General features: G+C 39.5%; 1 protein-coding gene across 1 annotated transcript; it reads right to left on the bottom strand.

Annotated features, from left to right (window-relative positions):
• Positions 1-6,930: 6,930 nt before the first annotated feature.
• On the bottom strand, positions 6,931-19,070 carry LOC120404720 (calcitonin). The gene is made up of 5 exons (XM_039537660.1): positions 19,029-19,070; positions 10,194-10,506; positions 8,798-8,893; positions 8,301-8,432; positions 6,931-7,468 (listed from the first exon to the last, which is right to left on the bottom strand). Exons 3-5 carry the CDS (start codon positions 8,881-8,883, stop codon positions 7,270-7,272), a joined length of 417 nt encoding a protein of 138 aa, XP_039393594.1. The 5' UTR covers positions 8,884-8,893; positions 10,194-10,506; positions 19,029-19,070; the 3' UTR covers positions 6,931-7,269.
• Positions 19,071-20,060: the final 990 nt, after the last annotated feature.

Below are 20,060 nucleotides of genomic sequence, written 5' to 3'. Positions count from 1 at the left end.
AGATTAAAGAGGCTAGGACTCTTCAGTTTGGAAAAGAGAAGACTAAGGGGGGACATGATAGAGGTATATAAAATCATGAGTGATGTTGAGAAAGTGGATAAGGAAAAGTTATTTACTTATTCCCATAATACAAGAACTAGGGGTCACCAAATGAAATTAATAGGCAGCAGGTTTAAAACAAATAAAAGGAAGTTCTTCTTCACGCAGCGCACAGTCAACTTGTGGAACTCCTTACCTGAGGAGGTTGTGAAGGCTAGGACTATAACAATGTTTAAAAGGGGACTGGATAAATTCATGGTGGCTAAGTCCATAAATGGCTATTAGCCAGGATGGATAAGAATGGTGTCCCTAGCCTCTGTTCGTCAGAGGATGGAGATGGATGGCAGGAGAGAGATCACTTGATCATTGCCTGTTAGATTCACTCCTTCTGGGGCACCTGGCACTGGCCACTGTCGGTAGACAGATACTGGGCTAGATGGACCTTTGGTCTGACCCGGTACGGCCTTTCTTATGTTCTTATGTTCTTATGAATTCTAGACATAGCAGAACTCTAGATTATTGTGGTAATAAATGCAGTTTGTGTTTAGCGAAGAAAAAAGTATCAAGCACTTCATGTAGAGAAAAAATATTTATATTCAAGTTAATTTCAAACATAATATGTAGTATGAAATTCGGCACAGCCCTCCATCCCACTTAAATCCCACTTAAGTTCTGGAGAGGGTTGTTTGGGAATCATGCAATCATAAGGCTGCTGTAATTTACCCCAAAGTGCCATAAACATAGCCAAGGATTGGATATAGGAGTGTTTCCACCACATAGCCTTTCCACCAATCATGCCCCTTTTCCCTACACTTGCCACAATGGTGCAGGCGTCTTGATGATTGCTCCTCACCATGAGATGATCATCACTTCAGTGGAATGATCCTCCCTGGATTCATGAAACTGACTTTAGGGTCAGATAGCACTGGCAGTGCAGTGCAGAACAAAATAGACTCAAAGGCTATGTCTACACTGCACACCAGTGGTGGTTGCAATGTATAGGGTATGTGTGGCTGTGTGCCACAGTGAAAAAGCTGTCCACACATCAGTGAAAAGCAATGGCAGAGGAGAAAGGGTTCAGTAGCTCCCTGCTGCCAAAGCCTTTCACTGCAGCAAGGAAAGACTCTTGTAGGGGGAAGACAGTGGGGAAAGGCTCTCCCTGCTGCCTCCCATCTGTGAAAGCCTTTCACTGCTGCTGAAGTCTTTCCCTGAAGCAGGGAAAGGCTCCAGCTGCAGAAAACTGGCAGAGCCTTTCCCCATTGTCAGAGTTTTTTCCTGCAGTGGGGAAAGGCTCAAGCAGCAGGGAGACAGTGGGACATTACACTGCTAAAAACAGTAGTGTATATATGGGGGCACTGCTTGGGCAAGTGAAAAGCTGTGTAGGATACATAGCCACAAGCTTCAGATGTCTCTTTACTTGCCTGAGCAGTGCCTCACCACCTACACAGCTATTTATACTGATCCTAGGAGGGCTAGCCATATATCTACTGTACACACCACTATAACAGGTGTCCAGTGTAGATATACCCAGAGTATCTAGCCCAGCCAGTATATTGAAAAGTCAGCAGTTTCCTTCTGTAGGAGAAAGGACCCGCGTTGGTTGAAAGGTGTGTTCTTTGGTTTTAAAACCACCCATGGATTTTCTCCAATTGCCCTTTACTCCACTCTCTGTTCTTCAGCTTCTCTAACCCTGGCCCTTGAATAGACACAGGGTATGTCTACACTACAGGATTATTCCGATTTTACAGAAACCAGTTTTTGGAAACAGATTGTACAAAGTCGAGTGCACGTGGCCACACTAAGCACATTAATTCGGCGGTGTGCATTCATGTACTGAGGCTAGCATCGATTTCCAGAGCATTGCACTGTGGATAGCTATCCTATAGCTATTCTATAGTTCCCACAGTCTCCCCCACCCATTGGAATTCTGGGTTGAGATCACAATGCATGATGGGGCAAAAACAGTGTCGCGGGTAAATGTCGTCAGTCACTCCTCCCTCTGGGAAAGCAACGGCAGACAATCATTTCATGCCCTTTTCCCTGGATTGCCCTGGCAGATGCCATATCAAGGCAACCATGGAGCCTGTTCAGCCTTTTTTCACTGTCACCGTATGTCTACTGGATGCTGCTGACAGACACAGTACTGCAGTGCTACACAGCAGCATCCCCTTTGCAAGTTAGCAGAGATGGTTACCAGCCCTACTGTACCATCTGCTGCCCTGCAAGTTGATAATGACAGTTACCAGTCATATTGTACCATCTGCTGCTGTCATGGGTGCACCTGGCTGGCCTCGGTGGTCATTCCCTTCTTTAAGTTTTGTCTAATGAAGAGTCAGTCCTGCCTAGAATATCAGGCAAGCCTACTAAAGAACCAAAGAGGCAAACAGTCGCTCCGGGTCAGAGCCCCAGACATCCCGCAGAAATGATGAGCTGCATGCCATTCTAGGGGGCCCCCCTGCAACAACCCCACCTGTTGCTTCCCTCCTTCCCCACCCATCCTGGGCTACCGTGGCAGTTATCCCCCCATTTGTGTGATGAAGTAATAAAGAATGCATGAATAAGAAACAACACTGACTTTATTGCCTCTGCAAGCAGAGATAAAAAGGGGGAGCGGGGGGAGGCAGCCTCCAGCTGCTATGATATTCCAGGCAGGACTGAATCTCCATTAGACAAAGCTTAAAGAAGGGAATGACCGGGAGTCATTCCCATTTTTGCCCCGGGCGCCCCCGGCTGACCTCACCAAGGCCAGCCAGGAGCACTCATGGGATGATGATGCCGGATATCAGTCATATAGTACCACCTGCAATCAGGAAGGAAAGGGAAGGGAATGCTACTGTGTAGTGCTGCAGCACCGCATCTGCCAGCAGCATCCAGTAGACATACGGTGACATTAAAAAAAGGCGAGAAATGATTTTTTTCCCTTTTCTTTCATGGGGGTGACGACATATACCCTGAACCACCCACGACAATGTTTTTGACCATTCAGGCTTTGGGAGCTCAGCCAAGAATGCAAATGGTTTTCGGAGAGTGCGGGAACTGTGGGATAGCTGGAGTCCTCAGTCCCCCCTCCCTCTGTGAGCGTCCATTTGATTCTTTGGCTTTCCATTACGCTTGTCTCAGCACTGTGTTGAGTCCTTATTGTGGCCTCTGTCTATCATAGCCTTGGAGATTTTTTCAAATGCTTTGGCATTTCATCTTTTGGAACAGAGATCTGATAGAACAGATTCATCTCCCCATACAGAGAACAGCTTCAGTATCTCCTGTATGGTCCATGCTGGAGCTCTTTTTTGATTCTGGGACTGCATAGTCACCTGAGCTGATCAGCACTCCACGCTGGGAAAACAGGAATGAAATTCAAAAGTTCGTGGGGCTTTTCCTGTCTACCTGGCCAGTGCATCCATGTTCAGATTGCTGTCCAGAGCGGTCACAATGGTGCACTGTGGGATAGCGCCTGGAGGCCTATACCGTCGAATTGCGGCCACATTAACCCTAATCCAAAATGGCAATACCAATTTCAGCACTACTCCCCTCATCGGGGAGGAGTACAGATATCGATATTAAGAGCCCTTTATATCAATATAAAGGGCTTTGTTGTGTGGACGGGTGCAGGGTTAATGCGATTTAATGCTGCTAAATTTTATATAAACTCATAGTGTAGACCAGGCTACAGTCTCAGACACTGGTTAATCAAAGAAACTGCTTCTTTGCAGTTCCTTCAGCCTGTAATTGCCATCCTGAATCCCTTTCTCTCATTTATTCTGTCTCTCATTTCAATCTCAGCTAAATACATGTCTTTTCTCCTTTGTCTATCCCCCTACTATTTAACTATGTAAACCATTTTTGGATATAGATTGTATGAAAGAGGCTATACAAAACTGTTGTCTTGCTTTATACATTATGACGTTTGTTACTACCAGGAACTGTGGGGCGTTATTCTGTTTAATCATTTTGTAATTATTTTTTTAACTACTGGTTCATGAGTTTGTAAAAGGGAAAATGTTTTCTCTATTATGAACATTCAAACCTTAGTTCTCAAGAACCACTCTAGGGTATGTAGTTAGATAAGACATAGGAAGTACCATATGGGAGCAGGCCAATGATCCTTCTAATATGATATCCACATTTGGCTAATGCCAGACATTTTTTTAAAAAACTATGCAATAAACTAACAATAAAATGGTTTAAATGAAAAATCAGTTTCTCAATCCAAATGTATCTAAAATACTTTTTTTAATCTTGCTTAAATTCACAAATGATACAATATTGACGTGTTTTTAAACATACTGTACAATCATGTTAGTTAAATGTTTTACATCAAGGCACAGCACACCATATTTTACAGATATGCCTTGACAGGCAGCAATTTAGTGTAATCCCCGAGATTTGGCAGTATTGCCCAGATAAATAGCATGGATCACATTTCACATATATGCTAGAAGATAAATAAATAATAGATGCTATCACATTTTATTTGAAATAGAATTGCATATAAAAAGAATATACAATAATTTAACTTGAATAATTAGATTGGTTTGTAATATACATAACAGAAGTGCTTTCATTTGATTTTAACAAAACATTTTTAAATATTAGGATGCAAAAAATGAGACTTCTGTTTGGCCTTCTTGATTTATGGAGAAGAGTTGCTTTCATTAGAAACTAAAGGGAGTTAACATTTCAGTTTCATGGCAATCTGGAAGAAAGAAATCCAAAAATTACCAAAATATTGATACAGAAATATTACTTGTGGCATAATGCAAGAATATCCACTGATTGAAACTATTACTTGAACCAACCAGCTTTGTTTTACAAGGTGATCTAACATTCATTACAACTGATTATTTAAACTTTTCACTTTACTTTGAAAAAAAGAGACCTTACAGTAGATGCTCTATTTAAATGTAAAACTGGATTTGTAACACATTTGGATTAACTATTACTGTTTCTTTCTAGGATCTAAACACCATAAATCTATTTTCCATCCAAACAAGAATTCTACGTAAGATATTAGCAATGGTAACATTACTAAGGGAAGTATAGATTCTACATTTATTGCAGTGTGTTTACCATATTCCAGGTGTCATTCAGATGTTTATATCTGAGCATTTCTTCTTCGCCTCCCAAAAGCTTTAGATCCCACATTGGTAGGTACAAAGTTGTTCTTGCCCACTCCTCCTGACCTGCTCAGGAAGTCTGCCAGACGATGGGTCACACAGGTTGCTGTGTTACATGCCCTTTTCTGTGCTGTTACACTGCTTTTCAAAATAAAAAAATATATATTTTACATAGACAGAATGTAAAAAATACTTTGCTTATATCAATAAGGTGTGGTTCTACCTGGAAAAGTATCTCTATAAAAATGGGATTGTGAAGTTCCATATTTATTGTGTTTCAAGGATTTACATATTGTTCACTCAGTTTATGAGTTTAAAAAATAGTTTTCTTTTTCTACGTACCAGGTGCTACAGACTCAACTCAGGTTGTGAAAGTCAAACTGGGCTCTTTCTTTCTTGCACATCACCAATAGTTAAGGTTGCCTAGACAAAATTATCCCCTCAATAATACTTGATCAACTCCATTCCCACCAGCAAATAATTGAAATCTAACAGACAACTGTTGATAATGCATAAGTAGTAAAAGACTCTAGCTAAGCCTCAGCTGAGTTAGTTCTGTAGTGCTGATGGAGTATAGTAGCAAAATACCTATTTTAGGTACTTAGATCAGCAGCTATGTCAGAACACACAAAAGGGCTGAAGTCCTGGCCCCATTGAAGACAATGGGAATTTTGCCATTGACTTCAATGGGGCAAGGATTTCATCCTGGAACTAAATCTACAGAGTAAGAAGTTGCCAGGGATTTTTTTTTTGTAATTTTTTAGAGTTGAACTGCGCATAGTCATTTTCCTTTTTCCATATATCTGATTGCACTATTTAAACAGCTTTCTTCATTATTTAGGCCTTCACTGAGCAAAGCATTAAGCATTTTAGTAATCCCACTGAAGTCAGTGGGACTACTCATTTGCTTAGAATTAAGCACATGCTTATGTGTATTGCTGGACTGGGGCCTTAGAGTACATACTTCTAAAGTCTTTGTTCAAGCCAATCTCCTACTGAAATCAATGGGAATGTTGCCTGAGTTAGGACTATAGGAAGGCCCAGAGACAGTACCATAGAAAGCATCCCTGGTAACATGACAATTGTGTTCTGAACAGTTCCCATATTATGAGATAAATGTTATACAGAGAAAAAAAATTAAAGAGGTACAAAAGTAGCACTAAATCTGTTATTAAAGTATTAAAGTAAAAGAATTAACAGAAAACAAGATTTTAAATGAATTACCCAGATATGAAAGCTCCCCATTTTCATTCTTTTAATATACAAGTCTATCTCACAGGTTATTTCTAAAACTGATATACATGTAAATCCAGTTATTCATGGTAATACATCACTGGAAAGAAGCTTAATGTAAATAATATTAAGAAAAATGAAAAAGAAATATTAAAGTTCTTACCTGGATGAGTTCAATGAGAACAGTTTTAAACCTAGATTACATTTCTAGTGTTTTCACACTAGTTAATACATGCATTTCTTGATGCTTAACCATTTCAAAAGTTCATAGAAATTGTTTTACTAACTAAGATTGTGTGTGACTGATTATGTATGCACACATACAATATAGAAAACATTAAAAGGGTCTAAGAGTTCTCTCAGTGTATATGAACATAGTCAAATTGTTCAGCTATTCTGGAATTAAATTATTATACAACTTTTGTATTGTTCTGCTCTTCTCCAGTTCTGGAAAGATTTGTAAAAACTTTTCTGGCTTTGTCTAGAAATCTTGCATTCCAACACAATTAATTAAAACAAACAGGCCTAATTCTCATAGAAAAATAGGTTTATTGAACAAGTGCATGAGCAGGCATGAAAGAAGAGTTTATCTGTACATGTAATAGCTAGAAATGAAAAGCTTTGTTTAGATTTTTTTTAAATAAATGTCTAAGAAAATCAGTTGACGTCTCAAGGCAGTGCTGTTCATTCTTTTTTATTTTATTTGGTATATATTTTTTCTAACTTGGTATGTGTATTGTATTCTTTATCGTCCTAACTTTAAGTCCATCTCAAACATTCTCTGTCGAAAACAGAATCAAAATAACATAGCAAAGTTAGCAATCAAGGTTAGATCCACATGCATCAAGTTAAAAAAAAGGGAGAAGGGTGAAAATAAGCATGTCTAGTTGTTTCCCAGGGATTCCCCATAGTTTGCATAGCGTTCATTTTCCAGGTCATTCAGCACATTCCTTTTCTTGCCAGGAGTTCCAGCCCCGACGTCAGTACGAGGGTAAGTTTGCAATTTGTGCAATTCTTGAGACAGTTTGCCCAGCACACAAGTACTCAGACTGGCACAGCGTTTGGAAATAGGTCTATCCAGGCTGCAGGGGGGAAAAACATGCCAAAAAGGTAATATAAATCATGCACATCCATGCATTACATTCCTAGATAAATAAGTATAATTAGGAGACAAAAAGAAAAGAATAAAATCCCCTCACACTTATTTCATGCAAGGGGGAGCACACTTGAAATCAGAGGGAGAACAGAGTTTTATCATGAACAAAATGAATATTGTTTACTTGATCAAGCAAATAGATTAGATTTTGGGATGTGGTAGTCAAAGGATAGGAGGTTTGTCTTCCACTGTACTAGACATGCTGTTCAGTCTCTCATTCATCAACATGCTTTGCAATAGGAATTCATTAAGGTTAGTGCAAATGTACTTGCATGCCTTGGCCCTGAGGGAGAGGGTGGCGCTGCGTGCACTAATAGGATGCCCCGCTTCAGCCAATGGCCTTCCATGCCTCACGACAGCATCATGCACTATCGCGACAGAGAATCCAGGAGCGATCGAACAGCCCTCAATACTACCACCGGGAAAACATACCTCTTGCTGCCATATTTTAATACAACCCCCTCCTTGAAGTTCAACTCACCCTCCAGTGGCTTTTTTTTATTTGCTCTCGGTTGTAAAAAAAGATAAAAGCAGGTTAACTAGGTGGAAACCATCCACCTGATACTGACACGGGAAAACATCTATGCAGTACCGTCCCTTCCAAAGTATTGTACAAGGTCATCCGCAGTCCCAAGGGAGAGGAAAATCTTAGCCTGCCCGAGTGTTTGGTGAGGTGGCTCTTGCTGGGAAATCAAATGGACACAGAGTGGTCCTGCTTCCCCAGCATCTGTGCATATCCCCGGGGCTGTATCCCTTACCTATTCCCCTCAGTCGCTTGTTCCACGTCTTCCGCTGTCATCTGAACAAATTCTTTCACCAACGCATTTAATAACCGCCGAGCTTCGTAATCACTGAGTGTCACTCGATCCGTTATAGAGTCTAAGCCAGGTCTAGGTGGAGACAAGCGAGACAGCATGAATACAAGGATAACTGCTGCAAAGACTCTCTTGCACGTGTGCCCTTAAGTGGATGAGTTCTTGTATACACTATTCCACATTGCTGAGCGTGTCTTTGTCACCGGTGTCCATATGTATACCGAACTCAAGACAAAGACTACTCATTCCCTCACACACTAGCTAAGTAATCTATTGCATGTTAAAATATGAGCGCTACAAAAAAGTAATATTGGAAGATCTACGTTTTCTCCTTTACTATCCACTTCCTATCTGCAGCCACGAAGAAAACTAATTGTCTCCATTCTGTTCAGATGCAGTGCTCCGAAACGCACGAGTTTCCACAGCTCTCAGCTTCTTACCTGAGTGGGGTTGCCTGGGAGCTATCCATCTGGCACATAACCAAGGCATAAACAGCAAGGAAAGGTGAAATCTTCAGCATAACCATAATGTCCTCTCTACAACAAAGAGTCACATCAAACAATGGCCATTTTCCAGCCTCCTCAATCTTAACAGATCTACTAAAGATGCAATCTTTCTCTAGACACATTTGGTAATAGGTTGTTGTTGTTAATTTGCTTTGGTCTTTTGCTTTAGTTTTTTCATATAATTTTCAGGATTTTTGTATATGACCAAATTGAAATATTTGGAGTTTTTTCAGAGTTAGGATTACTATCAAGATGTAACTAAAATGGGATTTAAGTTAATGCAGATCTGTCTATAAACTAATGGGGAACGTGTCTCTTCTCCCCTGTATTTGAAGCACTACACGTAATTTCATTTAATGTGTCTGATCTGAACTGGACAAAATGGCACTTCAGGTATAGTAAATCGTATGAAAAAGTATGAAAGCTAAAGCTATTGTTATTTTTAAAATATGACCAATGCTTTTCTGTATTCTCATTTTTGCAGAATATTAATACATGTTAATCGCTCTAATGTTTAATTTAAAAATTAAAAATAATTATGTTTGCTTAGAAATCAGCACATTATATCAAAGAGTGCTCATAAACTTCCAATTCAAATACAAATTAGATAAAATTATAAAAACAGGTCCATTAAAGTAATTTTAATAAAAAAATCCCAAAATTATGACCAAAGATAAATAAATCAGATGAACTCAAGTCAAGAGAGCAGAAAGATTAAAAATATCATATCTTGAAGAACTCCTCTCTATGACTCACAGCTTTATTTAAATATTTTTAGCTTAACGTTACATTTTCTCTCATAAATTAAAACACCTATTACTACCTGCAGCATATATTGCTAGTTAACATACAATGAAGGTTTTCACTTTCTAAACTTTTACCATTTTATAACAAATTTTGTGAAAAACCTCAAAATGATTACAAAAGAAATAAATCAAGCTATGCAGCCCACTAGTGTAAAGAGATTAGGGGTTTTACGACGAAAATGTAATATACTACGCAGTATCGGTTGCTTTCAATTATTCTAACGGGATTGTGTATTCCTTCCTTTATCTTGGTACTTTTTATTTTGTTTTATTTTATTTTGAGGAATCCAGTAACGTGTAATTTAGAAGACCATACGAAATCTAGCTAATTACAAATTATGCGTTCTCTGAATGCACAGAGAAAAATCAAAATAGAGAAAGGCAACACAAGCTGTAACTTGGCACCAGTTAAAGACCAGCCTGGGTACACGTACAGCTTCAAGCACTGCAAATTCTGCTGCACTGAAGTAAGCTCACCAAACACTAGATTTAAGAAAAGAAAAAGAAAGAAAGAGCATGCTTACCTTTGAAATGCAAAGCTTCGTAAGAAACAGTAAAACGTGGTGGAGGTTTCCTCAATATATGTTTCTAAATCGTGATGCTGTTCAATGCCTAAGTATCCCCCTTTTATATCTACCGCCAGGGTGAAAGTGTGTAGGCGTTTGACCGGCACTGGCCAGCCAATCACAAGGTCTGTTGGCAAAATGTAGCCAATCCACAACCGGGCACGAAACCCACTGCTCTCCAATTACGTCATCTTCCAGTCACTGAGTATTCCATTCACAAAATTTGCTAGTCAGTTGGCTACATCTGATAGGTTTATTTGCACTGAGGTCACTGAACGAAAAGAAGACGGATCACATCAGACAATTAATGGCAAGTAAGGGAAATCGTCTCGAGTCATTAATAATGTACAGTCCACCTCCTTACCCCCACAAAAAGTACCATATCTTTTTAATGAAAAATTCAAAGGACAGGTTATTTACTTATTAGAAGCGACATCTACTGCAAAAAATACCGCATTGCAGACAGAAAAAAGGACCTTGGCAACGGCGGATTATGATTATTAATTTAGTCTGCAAATGCGTAGCTATAGTAATGTAATTGCATACATGGGAAACTGTATTTGGTATTTATTACAAGTATTTTCTAATAGTACAGTTTTTGTTTCGTAACAAATTAAAACATGAGTGCAGAATGTATTTCACTTATATTACTAAATAAGTTTAATTATATCACGTTAAGAGAATAGTATCTAGAGCAAATAAATCCGTTATGCGCTGCATATTAGAAAAGTTTTTCCTTTGGTACCTTGAAGCCCGATCCTGCAAACCTTTACTCGCGTGGGTAGTTCCCCTGACTTCAACGGGACTAAATTTTCAGGTTCCTGCCTGGGGATTGCCATGTTACGCATTTTCCCATAGTTCCCGGTATCTAGTGTGGATTTGCAAATCGGGGGAACGGGGAATTTAAAGTAACTAAAAATAAAAGCCAAAACATTCATGGAAAGCCCCAAATCTCACTGAAATTAATGTGAATCTTCACTCCGATTTCAATGTGCTTTAGATGAGGCCTTTTGTCTATAATGAATGAAAATGACTCCCCTTCCTCTGTCAACCAAGAAAAACTATTTCCATTTTCCCTCTCTTCTACAAGTATCGACCACGCTGAAGGCTTTCCACATAGCATACCTCGCTTTCTTATTGTTAATGTAAACTAAATTCCGAGTTAAAGCTCAAGCAGCTTGCAAAATAATTCTCTCTCTCTGGCTATTATATTCACTTTTCATAGGGTTTGAGAACAAAAATAACATTAGTCTCTTGAGTCATCTGAAGATTAGCGCAACCTAGTTGGGTAGGCAGTTGTGTGGAAAGCAGTTCTGAAGAGAGAGAGTTAAGTCTGGTTAAGATTGAAGGGATAGGAGTCTACTCTCCTTCCTTACAGGGACTTCTATTCAGAGTCAATGCTTAAATTATGATCATTTACTCTTCTCTGTTTCTCCTTTGAACAGGACTGATTTAAACTGGTATTTGGTGTGCATTCTTTGGAGGACAGATTTTACATTCACTGATTCGAACACAATTACTGTTCCCTACAGGAAAAAATAATAATTGCACTGTCTTCTGTGACACACAGTTAAGACTCGTAGTTTATTTAATATATACACAGGGGAAATTGCATACTGAACTACTATATTACCAACGGTAGCACCTGATATTGAGAAGTAATGTAAGAACCCCTCTGTATTCCGCAGCAAATTGTCCGCAGAAAGTGTACAAACAGTGGGACTGGCCCGGCCATCGTCTCTCAGAGGGGGGGATTGCTAGCAGATGTTGTAGCCGGCGCGATTCAATCATTTCGTGCTACGAGCCCTGTCTTTATTGATTGCCATAAATACTCTTATATTGGCAGCGTCCTTTTTACAGGCTGCTTGGAGCAGCTGGAAGTGTTTGGAGTGTGTCTCGCAACCGCGGCTCCCCCCCCTTCCTTGTCCAGAGTTGAAGTGGCCACGTTCCGGCAGCTACCCAGCTGCTTCCCTTTCCTGGGCACTTGGAGCTGCAAGAGCTACATCCGCAGTGGAGAAGCCTCTGCCCGAGCCAACCCGGCTCAAGCTATAGGATCAAATGAATCACTCTTAAAGGGTCTCTTAGTCATTGTCTAGAGGCGTTGTAGACGTGTCTCGAGTTTGTACACCTGCTCCATTACAGGATGGTTGGATTTACTGTATGTTTGTAAAGCTGTTTTGCACACACACATTGACACAAACACATCCAAAGGAAAAGACCGGAGAGCAAGTGGTTTTTCCTGTGGAAAATATCAATAAGGTGTGTACTTTCTCGGTGGGTCTTTTCTTCATGTCAGAAAAGCTCTTTATAAAGGGCAGTAATAGGTTCTGCCAACAACAACAAATGGGGAATAAACCACTTTCTGTTTGCATCATCATAATAAACATTGCATTTTCTTCTCACTTGAGTTAAGTTTCCATTATGCTATTGAGAATATTCCCGGTGGTGAGTATAATGCTTTTCTTTTACGCTGCTTTCCAAAGTGGGCGCGTGAGTATCCATCCAAGTACCGGATTTTAAATACATTCTGTTAATAACATTGAGTCATAGGAGAGGGACTCGAGTTACTCCTTAACAAGAAACAGAGCATACCAATCTGTAGCTCGTCGCGGACCCGGGGTTCAAGCGTAAACCCTAGTGTTATGCAAGCAAATTGTTCCCCTCTCGTTCATCTGAAGGGGAGCCTTTGCACAAGCCATGAGGTCCATTTGGCTGCCTTTCTGGCTGTGTGCGTTTGGCAGGGATCCGGGAGTTTGTTCCCGTGTAACGGTGATACGGGGAGTCTGGAGGGAGAGTCAGAAGGGTGGTTACCGAGAAATCCCGCTCTTGGAGCTCTGGGGAGGGAGAAAAGAATTGCATCAGGCTGATTGCTTCTCAGTGCTTTAAAGCAGAAAAAGCCTTTTTATTGCACCCCGGAGACTTACACTGAAAACCTTTTCAGCCTTTCATAAGCATTTCACTTTGTTTGTAGAGATGATACTCTGTAGACATATAATATGAACTGATCACCCCTGGACATAATTACTAAGGTAGAAGCCAAACTATTTCTCTCGTAACCCAGACAGCTTTGGACCCTGCGAAATTCCGAAGGAAACCCCCTGCCTCTGACATCAAGTAGATGGATGGGATTTGGGAAAAATCTACAGAAGGGTTGCTGAGTCCTACTTCTACACAAAGCAATCATACCATGTGACCACAATATTAAAGCTTTCAAGAATGGTCTGAAAAACTGAAAGACTATTCCTGCACGGAAATATTATCCAATACATATTCGATATATACACCCATCTATAATCATGATTTCTCCAGTGACTTAAATGAATCATATATAGATATACCAATTCCTATTTCATTGTTTTTCATTGTTGGAAACTACCGTCTACATGTGCTTGAACATCAAATGTGTGATGTTTTTATTTTAGGTTTAGTTGATATTTGATAATGAAACTTTACATTAACACTCTACTACGACCTTCCATTTCTGAAAAACTGGTGAAATTACATAATCATTTTACAGAATATGGCGAACAACACTTTAAAATGGGTAATTCGGCTCCCAAATCCACATTTAAGAGATTAAAATTGTATTTCAAGAGGGGAGCAGCTGCGCGGAGCACTTTTAAAAATCGGGCCATTCATTTAGCCTTCTAAATTTGTATTTAGGAGCCTAACTTTCTATAATCTGACCTGTACACAAAATATAATTACAGGGATAGCTCCTGTTCTAGTAAAAAAATAGGTCCCGATTGATATGAAGATGAATGCAAAATATGTGCTGTTTTTGTTAATGTTGTTTTTAGTTCTAAAGCATAAATATACTTGATCATAGTGAAAACACGTTAAAAGACGCGCACAATTCACTGGCCACCTAAAAAAGGCATTGCTGATTTTGTTTTCTGTCATCATTTTTGGTTTTCCATTACCAAACTTCTCCCGTTCACTTTAGTAATAATGGTTGCGTAATACACCCATTTTTAAGCCGCACACTTTGGATGATTGTAAATCAGCATCAGGTTTCCTCAGATGACTAGGAATTCATGTCTTTCTAAACTCTCTAACATTTTCCCTGGGTTCAGAATGTAATAACAGTTACAGGTCCAGAGGGGGCTTCGATGTTTTATTTTATTTTCAGGCTTCCGACTTCACCTGCAGTACGCAGTAAATGGCTTTATATAAGTGCACAACTATGCTGAAGATATTATTAACTGTAAATTACCTTGGGTTTACAGTTTTCCCGAGATTTCTCCATAGTTACATATAGAATTTCGACTTTTCAGTTTTTGATGAAAGTGTCCAAATATATTTAAGTTTTATTCCTCTTGCTTACAAGAGGTATATTAACATTTTACCACGCCTGTACTTGCAATCTACGTGCGCACCGAATTAATTTCATGTACGAAAACTAATCTAAAAGAATCATAATAATTTCACGATACAGAAATTAGTGGACTCCTGACTACCACTAGGACTATTTCAAAACTTTGCTAAGGATTTTCAGGGCTGCCACAGGGGTGAAATTCTTGTGTTTTTTTTTTTTTACAAGAAGGTTCACCATCCTCCCGGGAACTGTTGACCGTGCGTTTATATGGATTTCATCTACAGACAAACAGAACAACTTATTTGCAATTGAAATAATGTTCTAACAGAAAATGTAGGACACTCACCAAACTCATCTGAATTTGTGCCAACACAATGACAGCCAAGATCACTTTGCTAAAAGCCATAACGAATTTAAAGATCAATCTGCAGAAATGAGAGTATCTTAACCTGAAATGCAGAAATGTGACATGCATTTCTCTGGAATCCCTTGGGAACAGTTTTTGAAGTTTTTATTTATTTATTATTATTATGCTTTTTCCTTCTAACAGATTAATGGAAGTTTGATTTTAAATAATCCATTCAGAATGCTTATTTTCACCAAGACAATTTCTAATACTCTAGTGGAAGAATGAATTAATGTGTTTTGCCTCTTTGGTATCCTTATTTCTGGAAATTAGAAATATTTGTCTTTGAAGCAGACAGGCAGGATGAGGTAATATCTTTCATTGGACCAACTTTTTTTTAAAGCAGTCTGTCATTATTTACAGTTAATTCTTTGCTTCACAGGCATTACATTAGTCTTTTCAACATGGCCTGTACAGTTGTGTGTGTGTGTGTGTGTGTGTGTGTGTGTGTGTGTGTGTGTGTGTGTGTGTGTGTGTGTGTGTGTGTGTGTGTGTGTGTGTACACAATAAAATACATTTGCTTAAAGGAATCCAGCTTTCCACATCCACATAAATATTTTCTCTCAAACATATAGATAGAGATGGGTTCATTGTAGAATAATTTAAAAAGCTACATTCTGATTGTTTTTGTTAGAGATGCAAATCTATAAAGCAATTTTCTCTTCAATGAAGAGATTTTCTATTTAATTTATTTATTTATGTTAATAGGAGAAGCCTAGGTTTCTCAATAACAGGACTTGTCCTGTCTAGACTAGGGGCAAAATCCTGTTTAAAATTGTTAATTTTAAAAAGTTTTAGCTGACACAGTTTAAAACTTAACCATTTCCCGCACTCTAGACCTTCCCATTGTGTCTTCTGAGCCTGGTTAGCCCTGCTAAGCACCACCAGCTGAAATGATGTTAAACAAAATAATAGTGTTTACACTGTGTGTTTAGTATGGTGTTAGTTAACATGTTCTAACACAAGCCTGTACACTGCACAAAGGAGCTGCACATGAAGGAAACAGGGAGAACAGCCACTCTCCACAGTGGCTCCACATAGAACACCACAGACATACACAATGGGCATGTGCTGAGATGGTGCCATAGATCCACATTTATCATACAGATCCAGTGAACTGTGAGGAATTAAATTCATGCCCCACTCTCTGCATGCACATAATACAGGGGTGCACAGAGTCTTATTGAGCCTTATGCAGGTAGAATAAATTACATCATATGAGTCTGTCTATATAGTTAAATAGTCCCTTTCAATAAAGGGAAACCTACAGAACATGGGAATTGTTACTGGATCAGAACCATGGTCTATCTGGTCCAGTATCCTGCCTCCAACGGTGGCCAGCCAGCACCAGATGCTTCAAAAAAAGTGCAAAAAACCTTGCAATAGGCAGATGTGGGATAAGTAGCCTTCCAAGTAGGTCTCATCCTAATACCTAATGGAGAGTGGCTTAAACTCTGACAATGAGGTTTTATATATTTTCCAATTTGTTTTTGTTAGCATTAACTAGAAATCTGGATGTTCTTCTCCATATAAATGTCAAATCTCTTTTTGAGTACTGCTTGTCCAGTCCAGTTGAAGGGCCAAATTCAGAACAAGTGTAAGTGGGCCTCAATTCTATAAAAGTAAATAGAGTTTCACCTACTTACAGCCAGATCTCAATTTGGCCATTAAATGAGCATCTGCCCCGCAAAATTTCTTGAAGTTTCCTGAACTACATAATCACTAAGGTTGACCCCATCATAGAAGTATTTTCTCTGTAATTGCCATGGAAAGCTGCATCAGGCACTCTTCAGCCAGTGCTTGCTCAAGAGCCCAGTCTGTGAGTCCAACAAGTTCACTAACCCGTTGGTCCCTTGAGAATGCATAAATGACTCAATGAGCATGTGAGCAGGTTGGATTCTTCCCAGCTGTTTACATTTTTTCTAGGCTAATATAGTAACACTGTTGAGAATTATATTTTTTAAATATATACTACATTCTGCCTTGTTCTTGGAATAGTGGAGAAAAACAATAAGGGTAAGAAGAGTGAAGATCTCCCTGATTGAGGGAGAATGCAGTTTTATGTTTAGTTAACTCATACAAATTTATAGATTTTATAAAATTAACAGATACTACAGGGATAAGGGAAATGGCCAGATAGGTTAGACAGATTAAAGAGATATATTTGGAGTGTGGCCTCTCTATCTAGTCTATAATATTCTTCCTAGCTGTTTTTGTCACCCAGAGAAAGGAAGCAAAGGGGCATAAGGGGCTTGCAAACCTCTTCCTCGTGGGGAAAAAATACAGAGATAGAGATCAGGAAGAAAAGGGAGGCTCTCATAGGGCCTTCCATTAATAAAATTGGACTTTACCCACCACAATGACTAACAGGGCAGGTCTGGTGACTAATAGCACTCAAGTAACTCAAATGAGTTATATAGTTGTGGCAGGAGGATGGTATAATGGACAATGAATGTTTGGTACTGTCTTTTTATGACACAATCTATGGACTTTCTATGGCTTGTATGTCTCTGAAGACTGTGACATCATGAACTGAAACTGGGTCTGTATTTGTTTAGAGTTGTCAGGTAATTGGTTTATCTCTCCCTTAATACAACTCCTTCTCTCCAAAGAAAATACACCTGCAGATTATCAAATGGTAATCTAAATTTAAGAAATAAGGTGTGTATATATTTATGTGTATGAGTCATGTTAAAATAATCACAGTAAGTGATTATATTCCAGGAGGACACACACCATCGGGTGTTGTAATGTGGTGATCAGATAGCCCTTAGTAAATATTATTACAAAACAAATTATAAGGTTGAATATCTTTTATTCTTCAAACCTAAATAAAAATAATTCTGATATTAAAACAATGTAAACGAATGGGACACTTTAAAAAAAAACTTGTCTAGGTTATTATCTTCACCATACATTTTTTTTAAACTGAACACACCCTAGTAAATCATTTATTGGAAGGAGTCCAAGCATTAGAGTAATTTTTTTTATTTTATTTTTTTTTGTTTAAAAGACTGTTTACATTGGATTATTTTTAACTTAATGGAAACATTTCCTTTGGTCTTGGGTTTTGTAAAAGCTTGTTTTTATAAAATCTAAATTTGAGAACAAATGTAACAACACATTCTTTTAAGTAAGACACAATTTTTAAAACTAGGGGGTCAGATTCTAGTCTGCACTGAGAGCTGCTTAGCACAGGAGACAGGGACAAATGGTCGGGGAGCCATTTATGGTTCCCTGATTCTCAGTCCTACACAGTTCCAGTCCCAGCCCCACTGTTGGTTTGAGCAAGCCCTAGGCCCTAATTCATGCAAGCTGGCAATGGGCCCCATCAGGATCTCCTGTCAGCTGTAAATTACCAAAGCACAACAGTGTTCTATACATGCCCTCCTCTGTCCCAAGCCATACCTCTGAGATGGAGGGGGAGAGTGACGTAGGAGGTGGTTATACTGGCCTTATACCAGCTGAGGGCTCACCCAACAAGAAGAATGCTTAGCTTACCAAATATGGCTAGTATATGGCCCCTTTACACCTCTGGAGCAGCATAAAGGGGACAGATTGAGGGGAGAAAATCTGGTCCAGAAACTTTACCTTAATTTAAATTCAGTAGATCTGTTTAATTTTACACATTTTGCATTTGAGATAGGTGAATATCATTCTCCATTTCTATTTGAAAAGAAAGATCAGAATGGACAGTTACTCTTGTTATGCATATATATATATATATATATATATATATATATATATATATATATATATATATATATATATATATATAGTGGCAAAGTTCCTCCTCTCCTCTAGTAGGTCCTGCACTTATTGGCAGATTTCTTCCCCTCAGTGGTTTTCCCCTTGGATGAAACCCATAGTCTGGATCAACTACTCCTATGTCTGATTAGGAATAGCGGGGCTATGGGGGAACCCAGGCCCGCCCTCTACTCCGGGTTCCAGCCCAGGGCCCTGTGAATTGCAGCAGTCTCTATAGTGCTACTTGTAACCGCTGCTTGACCGCTACAGCTGCCTGGGCTACTTCCCCATAGCCTCCTTCAAGCACCTTCTTTATCCTCACCACAGGATCCTCCTGGTGTCTGATGCTACTAGATTGTATGGTGTTTTCCTCAATCCTCCAGTAGTACCCTCCTCTCAGTTCTTAGTTCCTTGTGTCTCTTGCTCCCAGCTCCTCATACACACATCTTTCCTCTGGCTCCTCCTCCCTAGACTGGAGTGAGCTCCCCTTTTTATACCAGGTGCCTTGATTAGCCTGTCCTGATTGGCTGCAGGTGCTCCAATCAATGTAGCTCTCTCCGGTACCTTCTAGAAAGTTCTTAATTGGTCCCAGGTGCCTTGATTAGCCTGTTCTGATTGGCTGCAGGTGCTCCAATCAATGTAGCTCTCTCCGGTGCCTTCTAGAAAGTTCTTAATTGGCCCCAGGTGCCTTGATTAGCCTGGAGCAACTGCCATTTTGGTTCCCATGGTCCTAGGGATTTGCTTAGCCTGGAGCTAACATACCTGCTTCTCAATACTTTCCTGTAGCCATCCGGCCTTGCTCCATCACTATATATATATATATGCGCGTGCACTCACACATACACACACTTGATTGCTCATGATTGTGCCTTATACATTAATGGGATGTCAGCAAAAGTCAGGTGGAGAAACTACAGACTAGGTCTTCAGTTTCGGCCAAGGTATGCTCAGCACAGGACATAATGAAGAAGGAAGAGGCTATACCACCCTTCTGCCTTCCCACTCCCAGCAGTCAGAAGGAGCCAGTTTGGCTACGGTTCAACTTAGTACAGCCTTAGTACTGATAGCTCAATAGGAGCCATTCAATTGACCCAGGATCACTAGACCACAAGATCCTCTGACCATACCCACTTACATCCTTACATTCTCTGATATGCCCTCTTCAGTGGGTGGACTGGGAGCAGTTAGCTTTTTAAGATTGCTTTTCACCATTCCATATTGTGTTGCCAGATGTTGCAAAGGAGACAGTGCAGAGCCAAAAACCTAGGCTAGTCTTTTCCATCAGGCTTCTGTAGAAGATCTCTTTCCTTGTATTTCTGATAAAGAGTAGGTCAAGGTAAGGTCTACACAGCTG

Source organism: Mauremys reevesii, linkage group 4 (assembly GCF_016161935.1).
Source record: "Mauremys reevesii isolate NIE-2019 linkage group 4, ASM1616193v1, whole genome shotgun sequence".
In the NCBI taxonomy this organism is placed as follows: domain Eukaryota; kingdom Metazoa; phylum Chordata; order Testudines; family Geoemydidae; genus Mauremys; species Mauremys reevesii.
This window is presented reverse-complemented; position numbering and strand designations above follow the sequence as displayed.

Bases quoted from the DNA above. Each gene is read 5' to 3' on its own strand.
- LOC120404720 (XM_039537660.1), bottom strand. From the start codon at position 8,883: ATGGTTATGCTGAAGATTTCACCTTTCCTTGCTGTTTATGCCTTGGTT. The intron at 8,433-8,797 runs GTAAGAAGCTGA...GTCTCCACCTAG, and splicing joins TCCCAGGCAACCCCACTCAG to ACCTGGCTTAGACTCTATAA. The intron at 7,469-8,300 runs GTAAGGGATACA...TCCCCCCTGCAG, and splicing joins CAAGCGACTGAGGGGAATAG to CCTGGATAGACCTATTTCCA.